A 24,800-nucleotide genomic window follows, 5' to 3' on the forward strand; every position below is an offset into this window, starting at 1 on the left:
CGATATTCTTATATAAATATATCTTAATAACGAGTAATATACTCTACTTTATCGTTTAAAATACGAGTAAATTTATTAATCTATTTATTAATATCTCGCTTTTTATTAAAGATACTTTCTTAATAATAAATAGTATTATCGTTATTATTACTATTACTTAATTTCTTTATTAAATTATTATCTATAATTAATAAAGAGATATTTTAATTAAAATCTATAATATAATTTAATATCTCTAACTATATTATAATTATATTTTAGTTTAATATTATATTAATCGATAACGACTTATTTTATAGATATTAAGATTACGCTTTAGTTATAATTATTATATTAACTCTAAATCGCTATCTCTTAGAAGAGTAAAAGAATTAAAATTATTAAATTTAAAGAGCTTTAGAGTTATATAATAATATAAAATTAGAGAAATAAATATATTTATATATCGATTTAATAATAAAATTAATTCTTAAAAAAAAGAAAACTCGAGAAAGATCGCTTACTTAAGATTATTCGCTAAGACTTCGCTAGATATATATTAGATATATATAAAATAAGTAATTTAAAATTCTCTTACTTCGAATCTATAAGCTTCTTTTCTAATAAGTTCTTGTTATATTATAATAAAAATTCGCTATAATTCGAGTCTTCTTATACTTATCGCTAATAGTCTACTTAGTTATTAATATATTATTAAGACTTATTTTCTAGAAGAGATCTATCTCATTTATATTAAAGACATTCTTAAGCTTTATATCTTTTAAATTTTTATATAGCTTTATAAGCTCTTCTTTAATAATTACGCGATCTATCGCTCTAGATTCGCTATAACGACGAAATTTCTTAATCTTATATCTAGTCTTAAATATATTTAATTAATTAATAGAAAAGCGAGATTACGATTCGTCGTTATATTAGAAAAGCTTATTTTAGAATATTAAGATTATCTTCTTTTAAAAATCTCCTTAGTAATTATAGTCTTCTTTTTCTACTATCGCTATTATTAATTAAATAATATATTTTCTAAATCTAATTACTCGTATATACGCGCTATTTCTTTTAATTAGAATAAGAGACTTTATTATTTAATCGTTAAAATTTAGCTAATAGACTCTTAGAGATCGTAGATTAATTTAATTAATAATTATATTTCTCTAAGAATTAGACTTAAAGCGTTTATATCTTACGCTTATTATCTAATTTAATCGTATTATATAGTTATAGATCTCGTTATTTAGCGTTAATAACTACTTAATATTATTTTCGAGTAAAATTAAGAGGTGAAGAGAAGATAGATATCTTGAAATTACTGAAATTCTATCTTAATAGCGACGACGATAGCGAGGATATATTATTTAGAGTTATTAGATATAACGATATTACTATTCTTATTAGATAAGTATTAATAATATCGTAGTAAATAAGTTATCGTTATTCTATATTAAAAATAAATATTATATAATTATATAATCGTTATAATTAGAATATCGTTATATAATAAATCGTTATAGTCTAGATAAACTATAGAATAATCTTATTATTTTCTATTAAAATTTTAAGATTTTTTTTTTAAATAATAAAATAAAATATGAGCTTTCAGATAAAAAAAGAAATTTTAAATTTAGTCTTATAAATGTTTAAAAGTAGAGGATTTAAATATCGCTAATTAAAAATTTACTATTTTAATTAAGAATACTCTTTTATATGAGTTTAAATAGTCGAGTAATAATAATTTTAATAATTTTCGAAACTATTTCGCTTCGTTCTCGATTCAAATCCATTAATCTCTCTAATTATAAAAATCGTAAAATTGTAAAATCGTAAAAATCGTAAAAATCGTAAAAATTATAATAAAATTATAAATTATAAGAATAATAATAATAGTAATTAAATTTAAAAGACTATAATAAATATTAAAGTTAACTTCTTATTAATTAAATTTAAATCAATTTAAACTTAATTAACTTTCTAGAAATCTATTATCAATATAACTTTTCTTTTTTCTATTAAATTTTACTACTTTTTTTTAAATTATAGAACTTAATCTACGCTTTCTAATAATTTTAATTTTTTAAAATTTAATCTTATAATTCTAAGTAAATCTTAAATTAAAATATTTTTACTTTTCGAAGTTCAGAATTGAATTTAATCTCGAAATTAGATTTAAAATAAATTACTTTCTATAACTTTAATTTATAGATTTAAACTTATATAAAAGACTAAAGTAATAATTAATCTAATTAATTAAATTAATAAAGCGCTTAAATTAACTTTTTATTTTATATTAACGTTTAATAAAATTAGTTTAATAATTTTAGAATATTAAAATATACTTTTATTAATATAATTAATAATTAGAATATTAATTATAAAAATTTAATCTTTAATTTTAATATTTAAAATAGCGTAATAGCGAATAAGTAATATTAAAGTAAATTAAATATATATTATTTTAGTATATATAAAAGAATAAGATAGCGCTAACTTAAAAAATATTAAATTTATATATATAGTTAATTATAAATTAGAAGTTATTATACTCTTTAATTAGATCGACTTAATTAGCTCGATAGCTCTTTTAAAACTTCTTATTAAAAAAAAATATATATATTATTTATAATAGAAATAACCTTTTTATTTTCTATTAAATTTCTTTTTGAAAGTTTTAAAACGCTATTTACGCTTTTCGAATTTCTAAGAATTTTAAAATTTAATCTTATAATTATTAAAGCGTAAGGAATTTAAATATCGCTTATTAGAGTTCGCTCGATAGCCGAATAGTCCTAATAAAAAAATAAATATATATTATTTATTTTTAAAATAATTTTTTTATTTTCTATTTAAAATTTAATATTTCTTTTTAAATTATAAAACGAAGTATAGAGATCGATATTAAAAGTTCTAGATAGCGCTAAAATACTTAATACTCTTAATATTCTTATTACTTTCTATATAATTACATTTATTTAATAATAATACTTTATATAGTTACGTATATACTTATTAGCTCGCTCGGCGGAGTCGTATAATTATATATTATCTCTTTTACGATCTTTTCTATATTCGTTATTATCTTTAAGATATATTACCTTTATAATATATCTCGATATTTACTCAATTTACTTCTAAATTCTCTTTTAAATAAATTTATACTTTTAATAATATAGTTATTATCTTTCGACTCTCTTATAAATTCTTAATATATCTTTTTAAATAATATAATATTTTATTTATAGTTAATAAAACTTAATAAATATTTAAATTCGAGTTTTATTATTATAATTAATACTTTACGTATTAAATATATTAATAAAAATAAATTAAGATAAAGAATAATAAGAAGATTTTTATTTATTATATTATATAAATAAGACTTATATATTAGAAGTCTTTATACTCTTTCTCTATTTTTTTATACTATAATTAATAGTTTAATATTATCGCTATTATATATTCTATTAATATTACTATTATATATATATTTCATATATTTATACTTCTTATATATATACTTTATATATATATACTATATCGTTATTATATAGAGTATTAATACTTATTAAAATAAAGAATAATAATATTATCTATGAAATTTGAAAGTATATTAAGCACTTAGCTCTATCTAGACTCTTATCTTAATATATCTAAAAATTTTAATATCGACCTCCGTATAGACTTTAAAATAAAAAAAAGAATTCTTAGATATATCTTATAATTATTAAAGCGTAAGAAATTCAGATATCGCTTATTAAAGATTACTTATCTATTTACTTAATAGTTCTAATTAAAAAAAGACTATAAATTTAATCTATAGATCTTTACTCGTTATGTAGATAAGCGTTAATAGCTAGACTAATTAAAGTATTAAATTTCTTAAATTAAATACTAATTCTATATTAGCGTTATTATATATTTTTAAATATATAATCGCTAATTATAATATTAATTTTAAAAATTAATTTCTAATTTAGATGTTAAGAATAATATAGCGATATATTATTAAAATAATATAAGTTTCTATTATAATAAGAAGATAGAGTTTATATATTATTTTTATTTTTATTTTATTTCTAATTTTTATTTTAATTATATATTTCTTATAATTTCTCTTTAAATATCTTAATTTTAAAATATTATCTAAAATATTATTTAGCGTAAATTGAATATTCTTAATTAATAATACTTAGTATTAGATATTAATAAATATATTTTAATATAAAGATAGTAAAAAAATTTTACTTTTTTTAATATAAATAAGAAAAAGAAATAAATATAGTAATAAATAAAGATAGTATAAGCTATATAAAATTAAATTAAATTAAATAATAATTATTAACTTATTTATTAAAAGTATAGTAATTAGAAAATCTTAAAAATAAATATAATATAATTAATATATACTTATTTATTTAAGAGATTATATATAATTTATTATTATTATAATAAAATTCTAATTTATTTATTTATTTATAGATAATAGAATAAGTAATATAATAATATATATTAAAAAATCTAATTTAAATATTTTATAACATATAAGCTTTATTAATTATTATTAAAATTATATATATTTTTAAACTAGATAGTATAAATATTAATAAATAAAATAAAAATTTAAAAATTTAATTTATTATTTACTCTAAAAAAGATAATATTAAAATTCTTTTATAATAGTAAAAAATGGAAAGTTTATACGCGATCTTTTTTTATTATAATATTATCGCTAGATTATAAATATCGATATTTTATTTATAACTACTAATAGTTCTAAGATATTAATACTTTTATATTATCTCTATTTTAATATATAATTAACGAGTAAAGACTTATAAAATAAATTTATAATTTTTTTTTTAATTAGAGCTATCGAGTAAGTAGATAAGCGATCTTTAGTGAGCGAACTTTGGTAAACGAACTTTAATAAGCGATATTTGAATTCCTTGCGCTTTAATAATTATAAGATTAAATTTTAAAATTTTTAAAACTTCGCAAAGTATAAGTATCGTAAAAAGATTTTAAAAAAAAAATTTAAAATTTTAATAGAAAATAAAGAAGTAATTCTATATATTAATAATATATATCTATTTTTTTAATAAGAGAGGCGTAAGAGAGCGAGATTTTAATAATTGCGGACGCTAATTTATTTATCCGCGATAACTTAGCCGATTTAATTAAAGAGCGTAGCGAATCTAAATTAATAATTAGCTATATATATAAATTTAAGATTTTTAAGCTTAGCTCTATCTTATTCTTTTATATATATTAACGAGTAAAGATCTATAAATTAAATTTATAATTTTTTTTTTAAATTAAAGCTATCGAGTAAATAGATAAGCGATATTTAAATTTCTTACGCTTTAATAATAAAAATTCGAAAAGCGCAAATAGGGCTTTAAAATTAAAAAAAGAAAATTAAAAATTTTAATGGAAAATAATAAAGTTATTATTATTATAAATAACGTATATCTATAATTTAATAATAGAGGCGCGAAAGGACGAGATTTTAATAATTGCTAACGCTAATTTATTTACTTACGATAATTTAGCTAGTCTAATTAAAGAGCGTAATAATTTTAAATTAATAACTAATTACATATATAAATTTTAGATTTTTAAGTTTAATTCTATCTTATACTTTTATATATTAATATTAATATTTATTATAGAGAAATATTTAATAAAGAAAGCTATAGAGTTAGAGTTATAATTATTAAATATTTTATAATTATTAATTATTTATAATAATCTTAATCTTTTTAATTAATATTAATTAATAGTAATATAAGACTTTAATAGACTTTAAATATATCGAAGATAAATATATTAGTTATAAACTTATAAATATTATTAATCTAATTCTTATAGAAAATTATATTAAAACTTATATATTTACTTTTATAATTAATTACGATAATAATAATAATATACTCTTCGAAGATTTAATTACTTATCTTTTTATTTTCTTAATAAATAATTTACTTAATATTAAAAATGCTATTAATCGAAAAGATATGAAATTTTATAGACTTAGAAATTTTCAACTTTTTCTCCTTTTTTAAAAGCTTATATCTCTTACTCTATTTATAGAATCTTATAATTCTTAAAGCCCTATAACGAAGCTAGATTATTTTATATGAGACGATTTCAAAATATTGTAATTTCTATATAAAATATCGAGTGCGATTAGAAATATCTTATATCTTTTAGAATAATATCTCGAAAATTACTTAAATCTTATATTAAATATTCTATATTTCCGATCTCTATAAAAAGCTTAAGTCTTCGAATAGATTATAATATATTCTTTATATAGCGTATATTATTTAATTAATTTTTAAAAAACGTTCTAAATATTATTAAGATTATCTTTATAAATAAGAATCTTTAAAGAAGTTAGAGTAATAAATAAGATAATAATAAAGTTTAAATAAATATAATTAATCTATTAATAATCTAAATAAAAATATAATATTTCTTATTATTATTCTAATTATTATATTATTAATTACGAGTAAAGATCTATAAATTAAATTTATAATCGTTTTTTTTAATTAAGACTATCGAGTAAATTTAATAAGCGATCTTTAATAAGCGATCTTTAATAAGCGATATTTGAATTCCTTACCTTTAAATATCTATAAGACTAAATTTAGTAATTCTTTTTTTATCTAAAAGTTCACATTACGTTTTATAATTTAAATGAAAAATCTAAAAATATTAATAGAAAAAAAAAGTTATTCTAAAATCAAATAATGTATACCTATTTTTTGATTAGGGCTGTCGAGCGAACTTTAGTAAGCGATATTTAAATTTCTTACGCTTTAATAATTATAAGACTAAATTTGAAATTTCTTTTTATCTAAAAGTTTATACTTCGTTCTATAATTTAAAAAAAAAATCTTAAAATTTTAATAGAAAATAAAAAAGTTATTCTATATATTAATAATATATATCTATTTTTTTAATAAGAAAGACGCGAACGGTGTTACGAGCGTACCCTTGACACACCACTCAGCCCTATGGCTAGCGGGCCTTGGCGGAGGCATCCCCTACTATATCATGTCTTCTTCCACATATATAGTTCGGTAGCCTTATTATCCTAGTTCTACCTCACCCATACTGGTATCGTACCTATGCTGGTCCTGACATTATAATAAGGCTCCTTCGTACACCCCCGGCGAAGAGAATTGACGGGTTTTTCACTTTCTGCTCGGAGCAAGCGACCGAGCCTGATAAAGAAAACGCTGGGTATTTCTACCATACAGAAGCCCCTACAAACAACCAACCTACATCAATTCAAAGAATACACTTCACAGTACCTACATTTTTCACCGCACCTCGAACGAACAAGAACTCGTCTTGCTACGTCCTCGCAAAGATATCCTTCTCCGCTCCGTTCCCCGCAAAAATCCATAACAAATAACAAACCACCGGCGGACTTCCTACCATTCGAAAGGACACTATTCAGAGTACTCATAGTCTTTACGGCGACTTAATTGATCAAGAAACGAGTGTTGCAGACCCCCGCGAAGAAACAACACATTTCGACTCTCAACACAGAGATCTACCACCTTTCTCAACTCGCATACGCCTTCACAGCACCAGAATTCCAGAGATCTCTCCATAACACTTGACGGGGAAGCCCAGCCAAAATCGCCGTCTTCACGCCTATCTTCTCCGCTCCGTTCTTACCTACATTCAAAACATCATGAATTCTTCAAATCCACCTACATCATCACCAAGATACCTCGCTCCGCATCGCCGATCACCTACACACCGCGGCCAGCCCTACCTTACATACGACGACCCTATCTACCACAAAGTAGTAGGGGCCAACAAGGAAGACGAATATTGTACGGAAATCCGTGACGCTATCACCGAAGGCAAGGACAAGTTTCGAGGGATCACTCTCAATAAGTGCTCCGTACAAGACGGGGTGCTTTACCGCAAGGACCGTTTGTGGGTATCCGATGACATATACACCGATGTTATCCGAGAGGTGCATAATCAACCGTCCTACGGCCATCCCGGGGTAGCACGTTTCTATAAACTACTTAAAAGGAAATACTACTGGCGAGAAATAAGAACGACAGTAGCCACCTACATTCAGAATTACTACACCTATCAGAGAACTAAGACACCTCGCGATCGGGAATATAATTTACTCCAGCCTATATCAAATCCACCTACATCAACACCAAGATATCGCCCTCCACACCGTCGACATGAGAATACTCCCTCTAGACCACGATCTCCTACACGCCGTAGCCAGCCTTATCTTACTTACGAAGACCTACATACGAGATATTCGCCTCCAAATTCGCCACGACTTCACATACCACGTATGCAGCGATCTCTATCTGCTAAGGACCTATACCAGCGATATCACGGAGCACCGGAGACACAGGGCCAAAACTCGCCTGGCATCTCTGCCCTTCCACCCCCGTCCCCACCACCACCCATACCACGAGATTTCGAGGCACTCAGAGCAAACCGACATCGACCAATGTCACCACAGCCAGTCAGACAGCCACTCAGCCCAAGGCTACCAGATCCACCTGTCTTCACGGGCACTAATTCAATACCATTCGATGACTGGAAAATGAGAATCCAAGACAAGCTTACCCACAATAGTGATTATTTCCTTACTAATACCTTCAAAATTACTTACGTTATAGCGAGACTTAAAGGGAAAGCCAGTTAGCACGTATCTATCAGACGACGATATCGCTTATACTCTACAATCGACGATCTTCTGGATTATTTAAGCAACGTGTATAAGATACCCTTATCCATTCTTAGGGAAACCTATTAATATACTTACAACAAAATAAGCCAAGGAAGTTAATCATTTCTCAAATTCTACGATAATCTTATTAAGTATACTAAATATAATTTTAGAAATAATAGTCTTAACGATCTTAGGAATGAGAGTCTAATAAACGATATATGGAAGAAATCGGAACTTCGTTTCTGTGACTTAGTTCGTCTAATAGTAAGGGATTAGATTACGCTTTAGTTAAAGAAACGTATTATGAAAATATAGCTTTAATATTAATAATCTATTAAGGGATTTATCGAAAAGAAGACTAAAAGATTCGCGAAGTAATATGTAAAAGTAAAGGTCGAGGTTAACGTAAAGAAGAGTAAATATTTAATTATAACTCGCCTTACTTTTAATATAGAGGGTTTAAATTTTACTAAGATAGAGGATCTTACGAATAAGAATTAGGCTTATATATAAAAGTATAATAAATACTTCGAACTCGGTATAGATTTCGACGAAGCATACGAGCTTAGTTGCCAGGGCTTTCTATAAGCGACCCGGCAATATCTCGGACATCGCGTTTTCAGTCGAATTAAAACCGTCCGATGTCTTCGCCATAGCCTCATTTTTTACATTCGCGAATCGATTCCTCGGGCCCATGTTGCTCAACAATAACTTCATGTTAAGCCCACCAAGTAGGCTTCCCTTATTGACGGATACCCAAGCATCCTCCGAAGCCATAGTGCGTTATCTATAGACCTCGCTGTCCACGTCGATAGACCCCATCGATATCGGTTATGTGGCACCCCATGGAGAAACTCCACCAGAATTATTTGATATTGATTTAGAGTTTTAGCGCTTACGGCTCGGTTCGGTTCGAGAGGCCTTAATTAATCAAATTGCATTATTTTATCGATTTCTTCTCTATTATAAATATGAAATTAGATGGCCATCGCATAGTAAATCATTTTCCGATTATTATCTATTTAATTCTTTATGAATCCTCGTTAAATTGGAAGCCCCTTAACGCTATAATAAAGTGCTATCGATGACGCGCTAGCGGAATCTCCGAGACGCGATATCGCTATCGTTGTCGCCGCCGGAGAAAGGTACTAATTTAGTCTAGTATACTAATATTAAAAGTTCTTTGTTTTTATGGATTTTCAGCGAGCATAAAACATATGTATGTGATGAAATTATTTACTTCTTTCGAAGGCCTACGATAGGCAGGCTGACGGAATCATCTCCAGCCAAGGCCTACACCGACTACGGATGTGTGGAGATACAAGGCAAGCAATGGGCCTACATCTCCGGTCTACCGCCATGGGGGCCATGGCTATTTGAGAGGGGGGTAGTGTTACGAGCGTCCCTTGCCACCACTTAGCCCTATGGCTGCGGGCCTTGGCGGAGGCTCCCCTCCATATCATGCCTCCTTCCCACATACATAGTTCGGTAGCCTTATTATCCTAGTTCTACCTCACCCTACTGGTATCGCACCTATGCTGGTCCTGACATTATAATAAGGCCAGGATCTCTGAAGGACATGGCAGGCATGGCAGGCATGGCAGGCATGGAACAGTCAAGACCAGCATGCGATCCGGCAAAACCTCGGACATGGTGTTTTTGAACGAATTGAAACCATCCGATGTTTGACTGCTACCCTTGGCAAATCCTCTCCGGTCGAGGTCTGCGGGGACTATGGATGTTTGGAGATACAAGGCAAGCAATGGGCCTGCATCTCCGGTCTACCAGCCATGGGGGCCATGGCTATTTGAGAGGGGGGTAGTGTTACGAGCGTCCCTTGACACACCACTCGCCCTATGGCTGCGGGCCTTGGCGAGGCATCCCCTCTATATCATGCCTCCTTCCCCTATATAGTTCGGTAGCCTTATTATTCTAGTTCTATCTCCCTATACTAATATCCCCTTACTTTCTAATAAACGGGTGAGATTTTAAAAGTTATAAATGTAAATTTATTTACTTATAATAACTTAGCCGATCTAATTAAAAAGCGTAGAGAATTTAAATTTATAATTAATTATATATATAAATTTAAGATTTTTAAGCTTAGCTCTATCTTATTCTATTATATATATTAATATTAAAATTTTAAACTTTTTATATATATATTAATATTAGTAATTAACGTAAAAAGATTTTTTTTATATTATAAATTAAATAAGTTTAAAATAAGAATATTTTAATATTAGATAAATATTAATCTTCTAATAAAAAGTAATAATATTAAATATATTTTTTAAGCTCTTTTAAAATATTAAGTCTTTTTAAAATTAAACTTATTAGATATTAATTTTCATTTTATCTCTTTATATTAATATTAATAAAGATTTATAAATTAAATTCATAATCATTTTTTTTTAATCGAGGCTGTCGAGTAAATTTTAGTAAGCGATCTTTAATAAGCGATATCTGAATTTCTTATCTTTAAATATCTATAAGACTAAATTTAATAATTATTTTTTTATCTGAAAGCTCATATTATACTCTATAGTTTAAATTTAAAATTCTAAAATTTAAATAGAAAATAGAAAAGTTATTCTAAAATTAAATAATATATATCTATTTTTTTTTAATTAGGGCTATTCGGCTATCGAGCGAACTCTAATAAGCGATATTTGAATTTCTTACGCTTTAATAATTATAAGATTAAATTTCAAAATTCTTAAAAATTTGAAAAGCGCAGACTGCGTTTCAAAAAAATTTCAAAATTTAAAATCTTAAAAAGTTAATAGAAAATAAAAAGGTTTTTCTATATATTAATAATATATATCTATTTTTTTAATAATTACTATTAAAATCGATATAGATATAATATTAATATAGGTATATTAAATAAGATAACTAAGATATCGAACTATATAGATAAAAAGAAGATATAATATAGTAGAGAATATCTTCGCTAAGGCTCGCTAGCTATAGAGCTAAGAGATATATTAAGAATATACTTATAATACTATTCTCTCTCTTTATTAAATTATATTTTATAATTAGTAAGTGAAAAGATAGAAAAATAGATATATATATACGCTTAACGTCTGAAAAATAATAAAAGTAGTAAAGAAATAATTATATCTAGAATCTCTTAGTATAATATCTTTCTTTAAAGGCGATATTAATAATAATAGTAGCTCTTCTTAGTTATTCGATAATCGCCTAGATCGAGATAATAAATTAATCGAGAATTCTCCGTATATCAATAACGCGTCTCTTTTCTATTCTTCTTAATAACTTTATTATATTACGTCTATTATAGCTAAAATTACTATCTTATTTACTTCTAATAAGATTAAAATAGCTTAAGTCTTAAAGCGTTAGAAAAAAGAAGCTTAAAATAAGATAAGAAAGGAAAAGCTCGAGAAATGTAATAAGCTTCTCGAAGATATATCTAAATTATTAAAGTATTAATTAATAGAAATTCTATATTATAAGATCGTTAATTATCTTTCGAAAGGTCTAAAAGTTATTTTATATTTAATATTTTCTCTTATATAGACTACTACTATATAAGAAATACTTTATAATAATATTAATTTATATATCTCTTAATAGAGTACTCTTAGTTTTATTTAATAACCTCTTAAGATTTTAAAGCTAAAAATCTTTATCGCTATTACTATCTATATAAGAATCTATTACTTTTCTACCATTTATAATTACTAAAGAAATAATAATATTATTTTAATAGCTTTAATTATTATTAGATAAATAACTCGAAATCGCTATATTCTTCTTTATAAATATATATATTACTTAAATTTCGATATAGAGAATAACTTTACTATTAAAAAGAGTAGATATAAAAAGCTTATATAATATAAAAAGCTTCTTTTATTCGCTAATAAGATATAAAGTAATTAAAAGAAATTACGTATCTTAAGTTTTTATTATATAATCGACGAATATATAATTAAGAAGATAGAGTATATTTATTATTTTATTATAGCTTTAGATAAGTTAATTAAGAAGGAATATAAGCTTTTCGTAATTAATAATAAAGATTATCTCTATAATTACGTATAGTATTTATTTATAAAAAATCTTAAAAATAGATTAAAAGTTAAAGATCTCGAAGAAATATTAATTATAGTATTTAAATTAGCTATTAATATACTATTCTCTAACTTTATTCTCTTTATAAATAACTATTTTATCGAATTAAAGCTTATTAAAAAGCTAAAGACTTTAAGAATTATTATATATAAGACTATAAAGTTAAATTAAATAGATCTTTCGAAATTACTTATAGAGATGAAATAGATTTTTATTAAGAATATTTTATATAAAGTTCTTACTATAGTAATTTAAAATGATATTCTTATAATAGCTTAATAAAATAATAACCTTATTTTAACTCTTATTATTATCTATAATATTAAAGAGATAAATAATATTATTACTAAAAAGAGAAAGCGTCTTAATAGAATAAGTATTAATAATTATATTATTTTATCTACTTTTAAGAAGAATAAAAATAATATTTAATAAAAAGATTTCGATATTTCGAGATTATTCTTTTATTATAATTTATATATAGAGGAGATTAATTAATTTAATATATTAATAGCTATATATACTTCTTAGCGAGCTTATAATTAAATTTAAATATCTCTATTTACTTAGTATCTTAATAAAAATCTCTTTAATACTTTTAAACTTTATAAATCTATAAAAAAGAAGTATTAAGAGTATTAGAGTTTTCTAGAATAAGTAATAATAGATTTAATAAAGAATAAAGTATTTAATCGAAAGATTTTATCTTTATTTATAATTATTATACTCTCTAAACTATTATAAAATAATTATAATTAATAAAATATAAAAAATAATAGAATATATATATAATATCGTGTAATTATTAAGAATAGAGATTTTAATAAAAAAATAAATAAAAATAAATAAAGTTTTTTTAGAATTAAAGGTAGCTATACTATATATAATATCTTTCTATATTATAAAGAAAACTATATAAAATAATTTTATAATAGAGAGATTATAATAAAGTTTAAAGAGTAGATATAGCGCTTTTTTAATATATTATAATAAAGTAATAGAGTATTATAATATATTATAATAATAAAAATTAAATATATTATAATTAAACGATTATCGAATTTTATAATAATATTATTAATCTTAATTTAAACGTATATAGAAAGTCTAATAAAAAAAAATCGATATAGTATAATAAAAATAATATTTATAAATATAAAAGTAATTAGTAATAATTTTCGAATCTATATCTAAGTAAATAAAATATTAATAAAATAATACGACGTAATTAATTAAGGGCTTTCTAATCGAATTAAGTTATAAATATTAAAAACTCTAATTTAATATTAAATAAGTTTCTTTATAGAATATTATATAATCGATATTAATAGAAGCTATTAACGATAATAATAAAGTTTATAAATAACGTATTATAATTTTAAAAGATACTTAGATATTAGTTAATAAGAGAACTCTACGCGAAAAACTATATATAATATAATTTTCGATTAATATAAATTTAGAGAATCGATTCTCGATTTTAAAAAAATAAGGCTATTATAAAGATATCGAATAATTTTAATTTAATTAAAAACGAGGTATCTAAGATAGTTTCGGAATTTTATTAATTAATTCTTTATAGATAAAGCTTTTTAAAATATCGCTTATAAAAATTATCTATTAGATTCTAATAATTTTCGAATTTATCGCTATTTATATTATATTAGATAAAGTTATTATTAAGATCTTTTTATTTAACTTTATACTTAAGATAACTATAGATTAATTTAAAATTAAATATTTCTTTAATAATTTATTTAATTCGATTATTAATAATAATATATTTTAATAAAGAATTTATTTATTTTAATAATAAGTTATTTATTATAAAACTTAAGAGATTAGAGTGAAAGATATTATAGATTCTTATACTTAGCGAAAGTTTTAGATAATATAAGATTCTTATAAGATCTAGAATCTCGAATAAATTAAGTCTCTTATAACTCTTATAATTTAGTTTATAAAAAGAGCGATTAAAGATAATATTCTTACTATTTAGAAAAATCTTATTATCTATTTAAAAAGTAATCTTTTATTAATATTTATTAACTTATATAACTATAACCTTCTAAACGCGATTTATATTACTTCGAATATATTTAAAAATTTATTTTATATAATTTATAATATTCTTCGCTTAAGTAATATTAAAATGCTTATATATAATCTTATAATCGATAATATTTAAATTAAAAATTATTTAAAAATAAAATCTCTTATTTATAAGAAAAGATAAGATATTAATAATTAATAAGATAATATTATTATTAGCGAACTCGATAATAAATAATTATCTTATTTAATTATTTTATATATAATTATAATATATTCGAAGATAACGCTCTATATTCTAATTCGCTTATTTAATTTATTTATTAATTTTAGAATAGAAAATTATTAATAGCTTAACTATAATATTTAATTTTTTATAATTTTTTTTTTATATAATAGCTATAAATTAAGAATCTCGATTTAATATTATTAAGATCGATAGATTACATAAGTAAAATACTTTCTTAAATAATAAGTTAACTATCTTTTTAGTAATAATATCTTTATTAATATCGAAATAAATTATATAATAATATTCTTTAATAAATTAATTAATTATTATTTAAATAATATTATAATTATTAGATATAAATAAGTCTATAACGAAATTAATTAATATATTTTATTATTATTTTTATAAAATTAATAGAGATTATAATAAATTATACTCTTAATTATAAAGCGCTTTAATTCTTTAATAGATATAATAATTCTTAATATAAATAATTACGATAGTTTTTATATCTCGTTAATAATATTCCCTTTTAAATAGTTTATAAATATATATTATCTCGAGATAGTCGTAGAATAATTAATTATATATCTCTCGAATAATATCGATATATATATTATTAAATATCTATAAACGATTCTTATAGTAAAGTACTTCGTTCTATATAAAGTACTTATTAAATATAATTTCTTAAAACTTATTCTTATCTTCGGCGATAGCGTTATAAGTTTTCATATAATAGTCGTTTTCTTTATTAGTCTCTACTTTCTTATAGTAGATAAGATTATTAATTATATATATATCGATATATTTATTATCTAATTCTAATTAATTAAGAATAAGAATTATTTAATACTATTAACGTAATTATTTATTCTTAAAATTAATTAGTTTATATTTAGCTATTTATATAAGTATATTTATCTTAATATTCTAAGATCTAAATTAATAAATAATCTTTATATTAAATTTTAATAATATATCTAAATATTAGATCTAGCGTTAATTAAAGTTTTTTCTTTTAATAAAATATATTAATTTTTTATAATTAATAAAGATTTTAATAAAGATATTTATATATTTTAATTTAAGATATTAGTATTCTAGATAGCGAATAATTATTAATAATTTCTTATCGTAAATCTAATAATTATATTCGGTAAGAGTTAAGTTTTTACTATAGAAAGCTATCGAGTAAAGTATTTCCTTATTATTATATTAAAAAAAAATATCTTTATTAATATAATCGAAAGAGTTAATCTTTAAAATAATTTAATTTATTTTATTAAAATAATATAGAATAAGAGCTTTAGTAATAATAACTTTTAGAAAGTAAAAAACCTTTTAATATACTGAGGATTAATTAAATATAGCTTTCTTTATTATAAATTTTATTATAAATTTAACTATTTTAAAAAAGTCTTTAATAAATTATTAATAAAAATTATAAAATTTAATAAAGATCTATATCTCTTTAAAGTTAATAGATATAATTTACTTAATAATAATCTAGATTTTAATAAAGTCTATTTATAATCTATCTATAGATATTAATAAATCTAGAAATTTAATTTTCTAGATATAGAATTCGCATTTAAAAATATTTATCTAAAGATTGATATTCTTTAATTTCTAAAGGATTTATCTAATATATTAGATATATTTCTTTTTTATCTTATTATAAATAAATATATTATTAAGATAAATCTAGTAGAAATCGTTTAGATACTTAAATAAAATATTATTTATATATTATTAATATATAATCGAGCTATTAATTAATTAAAAGAGAAGAATTCGATATTTATATATTTTAAGAAAAATAATAAAAGTAGTAAAATTCTTGCTATTAAAATATATATATAGTTTATTAAACGCGGTTATAATATCTAATTAAGTAAGATATTTATATCTCTAAATTCTTATTAAAATTTTATTTATTAATAAAATTAGATATCGATTTTTTTTAATAATAGTATTTAGTTTCTAATAATTTATATAAAAATATAATTCTCTATTCGACTTTTCCGCGAATAAAATAAATAAGATAAATAATATATAATTTAATATTATAAATTCCTTCTTTAGATATTTATTTAAATACTTCTTTATCTATTTTAATTTATATTCTAATATCGAATAGATTCTACTTTTTAAAAGTTTTATATTATCGAAGTTATTATTAAATTTTAATTTATAATTATAAAGATAATATAGAAGAAGTATATTTATTTTAGTTTTATCGAAAATATTTAAATAATTATAATACTTCGAAAATAACTTATATTTTATCTTTTTAAAATTAATTTTATTAATACTATTAATCTAAATAAGATAATTAGAATTATAATATCTTTTATATTTCTTTTCTAAATTATAGAGATATAATTTCTTAATTAATATATAAATTTCGCGAGATATTTAGATAAGAGAAGGTATATATAATATAAGTAACGTGTTATAGATTTTATTTATTATTAATATAAATAGCTTATTATCTTTTTTACGAGCTAGTTAATAATAAGCTATTAAATTAATCTTAATAATATCGATAAACTTATTCTTACTTAATAAAGAGATATTTAAATTACTTTTATTATTATAAATAGATAAAGAAAGATCTTATTATTTTAGTATAATAGATATATAAAAAAATAGATAATCGAAGCTCTAGAGTAGATAGAAAAGAAAGTTCGTTTATTATTAATATTTTATTATTATTATAATTATATCAATCGAGTAAAAAGAGTATCTTATTTTATAATATATCAAGAATTACTTTATACTTATTCATCTAAAATTTTTTAATTATTATATTATATTTTAATAGTATAATTAATATTAAATATATTTCTTTTTAATAGTTTTTTATTATTATTATAGAAAGTAAATAATATATAATTAATTATTTTGCGATTTAGTCGTTATAATTTCTTAATAATTTAGATCTTAATAGTAAAAGTAGCTCTATATATAAGACTTTATATATTATTAAAATTAGAAACTTATTTATAATTATATAAGTATTAATATATCTATTATCTATAAAAAAGTTTTTAAATAAATACTCTCTTTTTTATAAAGATAGCGTAATTTATATATAGAAAGAATAACGTACTAAAACGTTATTAGAAGTATCTATTAAATATACTTTATAAATATCTCTTATTATAATTTTAAAAGAAATTATTTATTTTTTAAATTTAAAGAAGAATCGTCGCTATTTATAATATCGATATTATTAATTTTAAATTCTTTATCTATTTTTATCGTATAAAGTTATACTTTTTTAAAGGTCTTTTATTAGTCTTAATTTAGATAATTATTATATAATTCTTTTAATAGTAATCTTTCTTATTATAATTATAGTATATTAATTTTATTAATTTTAAATTAATTATAATATTTAAAAACGTAGTAATTATATTAAAATTAAATTTAATAATAAATATAAAGTATATATTAGTCGTAGATAATATTATTAATATTTATATTATAATTAACTTAATAGTAATTTTTATAAACTTAAAATTCTTATACTTAACACGTTATAAATTATTTAATTTTTAAAAATATTCTTTTATAATTTTTAAGATAGTAAAATCTTCGACGATCTACTATAACTCTCTTAATTTCTTTTTTAATTTTTTAAAAAGATAATTCTCTAATATAAGAGTTTTCTTAATATTAAGAATAATATCTAATTAAATAAAGTTTAAATAGAAATTAATAAAAAAGAAATTAATAAAAATTCGAGTTTTTTATTATAGAGTATATATATTATATAATATATTATTATATCGATTTAAGTTCTCGTAAATATCGATTAACTTATTTATAATCTTAATAAAAGATTAATATAAGTTAATAGAGTTTTAAAATCTTCTATATATTATATATTATATAATCTTATTATCGAGTTATAAGATTATATAAACTATTTTAAAATTCTTAATAAAATAATAATCGCTATTAATCTTAAATTTCTATTCTATTCTAAAGAACTAATTATTTTAATTAAAATTATTATCGTTAATAAATAGAGATAAATCTAAAATCTTAATTAATTTTTCTTTTAAATATTTAGATATATATTTCTTCTCGATTAAGAATAGTCGTAAATCTTTTATTAACTATATCTTAAGATTATTAACTTTTCGCTATAGAAAAATTATATTCTTTTAAAAGTCTTAAGCTAGTTAATTTATTTTCTTAATTATTCTATAAATCTAAAATAAATTATTTATAATTAAATAAAAAATAAATTAATTATCTATTTAAAATTAAGTAATAAAAAATAATTATAAATAGAAAATATAATTTAAACGTTTAAATAATTTCGATTAATTTTAAAAAGTATTATATATTAGCGATATTTTATATTCTAATAATACTTCTTTATATAAAGTAGTAAAAAAATAAATTTAAATAATTAAATTTAATTTTAAAGAAGATTTTAATATATTAAATTAGATTAAAAAAGTAAATAATACTTTATATAAAAAATTAATAATTAATTTTAATAATTTTAATAATTATTTTAGCGAAAATAATAAGCTTATAAAAAGTATTTTATGAAGTTTAATATTTATAAATTTATTAAGATATATTATTAATACTCTATAAAATTATAAAGAAATAATTAATAGATTTATAATTAGAGAGAGTTAATAATAATAGATTTAATCTTTATAAAAAGATTTAAAATAATTTAAAAGATAACTTTCTTTATAAATAATTAAAAATATAATTAGATAGAGATAGATTTAGAATATTTAAAATAATTATAATAGAGTAAAATAGACGTAAGATAGAGAATTCGAGAGAAGAATAAATATAAAATTTATTAAGTTTATTTAACGCGTTAAGATAAAAGTATAAATAGAGATAATTATAAAATTTTATTCTTATAATATTTAAAGATTTAAAATTTAGAATATTTTATTATAATTTAATTTTAATAAGAAGAATAAAAATATTTATAGTTATAATTATTATTCTAATTATTAATATTAATAAGAAGATAAATAACTATATTAAATTACTCTTTATGTTTCTACTCTCTTAATAAAGAATATTAAATAATTTTATATATTTAATCGAATTATTCTATAAATATAGAAACTTTAATTAAAATATTTTATATATATATTATCTCGTAATATATATTATTAAGATTTAAAATCTAGATTTAAAAAAAGATATAATATTTAACTCTATTTATATTATATTCGAATATAATATAATATTACTTAAAATAAAATATCTTATAGAATATATTATATCTTTTCGCTTAATAAGCGTAATAAAAAAAATTAAAAAGAGTTTAGAAAGAGATATTTAAATTCTTTTATTAAATTATAATTACGATATTTAGTTTATATAAACTAATAAATCTACTTTTAAATTAATATATAAATTAAATATTTTATTTTAAATATTTAATTAGCTACTAATTTAGATAATACTTTATATTAAATAAAATATTATAAAGATAATAATAAGTAAAAGATAAGAGCTATTAAATATAATTACTAGATATATTATAAGTTAAATAATATAGATAGAAAAACTCTTTATTAAATTTCTATATTTCTATTCTATATTTATACTTTATCTATTATAAAGTAATTAATCTAATAAAGAAATAAATTTAAAATATTAAACTTAATAAGATAAACTTAACTTTAAAAGAATTTTCTATTAAATATAAAAAGAGTATAATATAATTTTCTAAGAGATTTCTTTTTTTAAAGCTAGTTATTATAGTATTAACGTCTTTAAATAATTAATAAATTTAAGTTATAATCTCTCTAGATATTTATATATATAATTATCTTTAGAATATTATTATTATCTCTATAGAGTTATAATATTAAATTATAAGATATATAGAAAAATAGAATAAATAAGATTTAAGAAATATAAAGAGATTAATTTCTTATATTATTATCTATAGAATTTATAATTAACTATATATATAAATTTAAGATTTTCTAGCTTAGCTCTATCTTATTCTTTTTCATATATTAATATATCTTATATCTTATAAATTTTAATCTCGATAGATAATAATTTATAAATCTATATCTCTAGAGATAATAACTTATAAACTCATATCTCTATAAATGATAGCTTATAAATTTATACTCCTTTGAGGCATGGAAATATAAGAAAGAGTATAAACTTGTAAGGATTTTATAGTTTGGGGCATGAACTTGTAAATTGCCCCTTTTTCGCTATGAACATATCTACTTGTAACGTAATGTCAGATCTGTATATGACTCCATGACTGAGAGCACTAAAGCGTCTATAAATGCTCCAAAGCTTAACTGCTTAACTTGCGCCTTCGCAAATACCTTATCCGGCCTTTAGAAGAAAGAGACGCGGAACTTCTGCATACAAAGCTAACGACCCGGAGAAATAAAATGGCTCCGAAACACATTCTCACAATCATGGAGTGCTGGGAATACTGCAAAATAGAATCCAGTAGCTACGTCTCTGGCGCCGCTTCGCGAACTTGTAAATATCGGCTAAGTAATAAGATAGTACTTGGCAGCGTTAGTTTGATAATACGAGGCGATTTCCGCGATACAGCGGTGGGGCTTGATTCTTGGCCTCGCAGACACAATTAGCGATTCGACAGTGAGAGAGAAACTGTTTCCGCATTCCAAATTGGTAGCTCGGAAAATATAACCGAGTTTTGACATCAAAAGCCGAGGTCTTAGAGGGCAATAAGGGAAGTCCTTGAATGCGTGAGAAACCGATCGATTTGTTCGAAGCTAGAGAGACGGCGGCGCTTGGGAAATAGGGTTTTTTTAAGAACTCGTCAACGTATTGCGAATTCAGACAGGGCAACTAGAGCATTGTTCTCTTCACATAAAACAGACTCAAGCATTGTCAAGGATAGTCCTTTCTGTCATATCGTATTGTTTGTTTCTTGACTACCTTGATACTACGTATGATGTGTTTAATCGAGATACAAAGCAGATGAAAGGCCGGTAAACCCTTCTTCTATGACAAGAGTCTCTTCAGGGTCCCTCGATGACATGTATGGAAGGTACACGGAAGCTGCACGAACTTGATATCACGCAACCACTCTGTCTAGCGAGATACTTCCGCTGCCATGTGGTGGGACGCCGGCCGATTTAAAGACCTCGAGGTGTTTTTTGAGGGCTGAGAATGAGGGGTCGATGTTCGTTGTATGGATTTGTTGCTCTATAGCAACAGGAAAGGTGATTCTCCTCTGCTATCTTTCCGTCCCTCCTCTCATCGATCGAGTGGTAAAGTAAATCTTCTTCCCACAGCTAAGGATCTCGGTCGGAATGTAGCGTCTGCGCCAGAAAGACAGACAATATGAAATTTCAAGCTTCGAGGGTTCTCGAAAAAGTTCTGGCGAGCTGTAGTTCTGACATCTGAGATTACCTGTGAGATAGGAGCACGCTTGTGTCTTGGTAGAGTAGCCGCAGGGACATTCGCTCATTGTATCACATGTCTTCCACGCTATCCACAGTCGACAGACCCTCCTCTTTATCTCGCCTGACATTCGTGCGTCCTGGATCTCCCCACGCACCTTCATGCTCCACTAATGTCGTCTCCGCGAATTGTGAATGCGGTAGTGAGGATTTGATCTTTCGCGGGCAAAGGGTGTCTCCGGAGCTTACTGGATCGGACCGTTGCCGTCGGGGCGTAATGTTTTTGCCGCCATTGTCAAGCGGCTCCTTCATAGGCGAGAATCGATCCCAGTGGAAGCGGCCAGACCTTGGTGTCTCCGGGACTACCTTGTCAAGCGATATCGGGCTTATTGATGAAGCCGTCGAGTCCATTGCTGAAGCCCCGTAGATAACAGAAAGGATTGGTGGATGTAATGCTGAGGTGGAAGATGTGATACGTGAAGTCGGGCTGTTGCTAGCTTCTCGGGATGCCTTGCTAATTTCCTGGAATGCCTCGCCGATTTCTTCCAATAGATTCGGGAGGTCGAGAAAATTTACGGACAGCGTGGGTTCAGTGGGACCATAAACCTGGGGGGCGACGAAAGCGCGCGGAAGAGGTGAGGAGAGAGCAAGCGACCCTACAGGCCTCTGTACATTGTCTAACCATCGCGCGGTAGCTTCGAATCGCGAGATAGGAATTCTGGGGCTTCTAGATTCCCTTTCATTTCCATTCAAATGAGCTGCGATCCTTTCCTGCTTTACTATGGCTGTCTCCGCATCCACGGTCTCTGTATTCGTAGAACTTGAGTCTTGCCTGAAATCGGAGGCAATCGTATGTGCGTATCCTGGTGTAACCGAACGGGTTGCTATGACCTCTGGTATTGCTGAGTCATTCTTCGCTTTGACGGTATCTCTTTTCGCAGACGCTGAACGTTGGTTGGGTTTGGAAGTAATAGAGCCAGTGAATCTAGATAGATAATAAGCTAAGAGGCTATAGCATTTGAGGAAGGAGTTGGGATCATAGTTGAGAGATTGTCGGCTACTTACGCCCAGTCGAGAATGAGGAAGGATAATGCAACCGAGCTAAGGAGCCATGGAACAAGTTCCAGGATTCCATCGAAGCTTACAACTCTTTGGAGATTGTATTGTAAACCGGAATCTAAGATCGAATAGCATGACACAACGGCGAGGGTAGTTAGTGCTTTGCAAAGAAGTGCAGATAGGAGAATAAGGACCGTGGCCCGTATATGGCGGCTCATTATGTAAAGCCTCGATTTGAAGAAATCGACGAGGTAGGTTTCACAATGAAGAGCAGCTTACCATTGCGCCATTAGGGAGGTTTAGCATTATTTACGCAAAAAATTCTACACAACACCAGTGGCCCTACCCGTCCCGCGCTACTCGTTTCCACCCCTAGTTACATACTCTAAAATCCGATAAATTCAACGTAATATTAAAATCTCTATCTTTTATTAAATTTATATAATAAACTAGTATAATCATAATAGTATTTTATTTCTATTAAGACTTTATATTAAAGAGTTTAAATTCTTATTATTTAAATTTAATTAATCGATTATTCCTTTAAAAAAAATTACTTTCTCTTTTTTTCTTCTTTTTTTTCTCTTTCTTCTATCTCTTCTATCTTATAATATTAAATTTTTTTAATAAGATTTTTAATAAAACTCGTTATTATAATATAATAAAATTTATTATATTATTATTATTACGAGTAAAGAACTATAAATTAAATTTATAATTATTTTTTTAATTAGAACTATCGAGTAAATAGATAAGCGATCTTTAATAAGCGAACTTTAATGAGCGAAGTTTGAATTCCTTACGCTTTAATAATTATAAGACTAAAATTTGAAATTCTTTTTTTATCTGAAAGCCCACGTTTCGTTCTATAATTTAAAGGAAATGTCTTAGAATTTTAATAGAAAGAAGTAAAGTTATTAAAGAGTTAAAAGTAGAATAAGAGATTTTAATAGTTACGAACGCTAATTTATTTATCCGCGATAACTTAGTCGATTTAATTAAAGAGCGTAGTAACTCTAAATTTATAATTAGCTATATATATAAAATTAGATTTTTTAAGCTTAGCTCTATCTTATTCTTTTATATATACTAATTCTAATAATAAAGTAAAAGCTAATACTATTAATATAATTATTATAAAAGATATAATAGTCTTATTTATTAAGTTTTTATCGTTTTTTATATTAATTAATTACTTCTAAAA

General features: G+C 23.2%; 1 protein-coding gene across 1 annotated transcript; it reads right to left on the bottom strand.

Moving 5' to 3' along the window:
* Positions 1-22,609: 22,609 nt before the first annotated feature.
* Positions 22,610-23,814, bottom strand: HO173_012930 (uncharacterized protein; the record flags this gene model as incomplete). The annotated part of the gene is made up of 2 exons (XM_037314759.1): positions 22,610-23,522; positions 23,603-23,814. 2 exons carry the CDS (start codon positions 23,812-23,814, stop codon positions 22,610-22,612), a joined length of 1,125 nt encoding a protein of 374 aa, XP_037158355.1.
* Positions 23,815-24,800: the final 986 nt, after the last annotated feature.

This window comes from Letharia columbiana, assembly GCF_014066305.1.
Source record: "Letharia columbiana isolate WasteWater2 chromosome Unknown xfSc0000004_s0, whole genome shotgun sequence".
NCBI classification, from domain to species: domain Eukaryota; kingdom Fungi; phylum Ascomycota; class Lecanoromycetes; order Lecanorales; family Parmeliaceae; genus Letharia; species Letharia columbiana.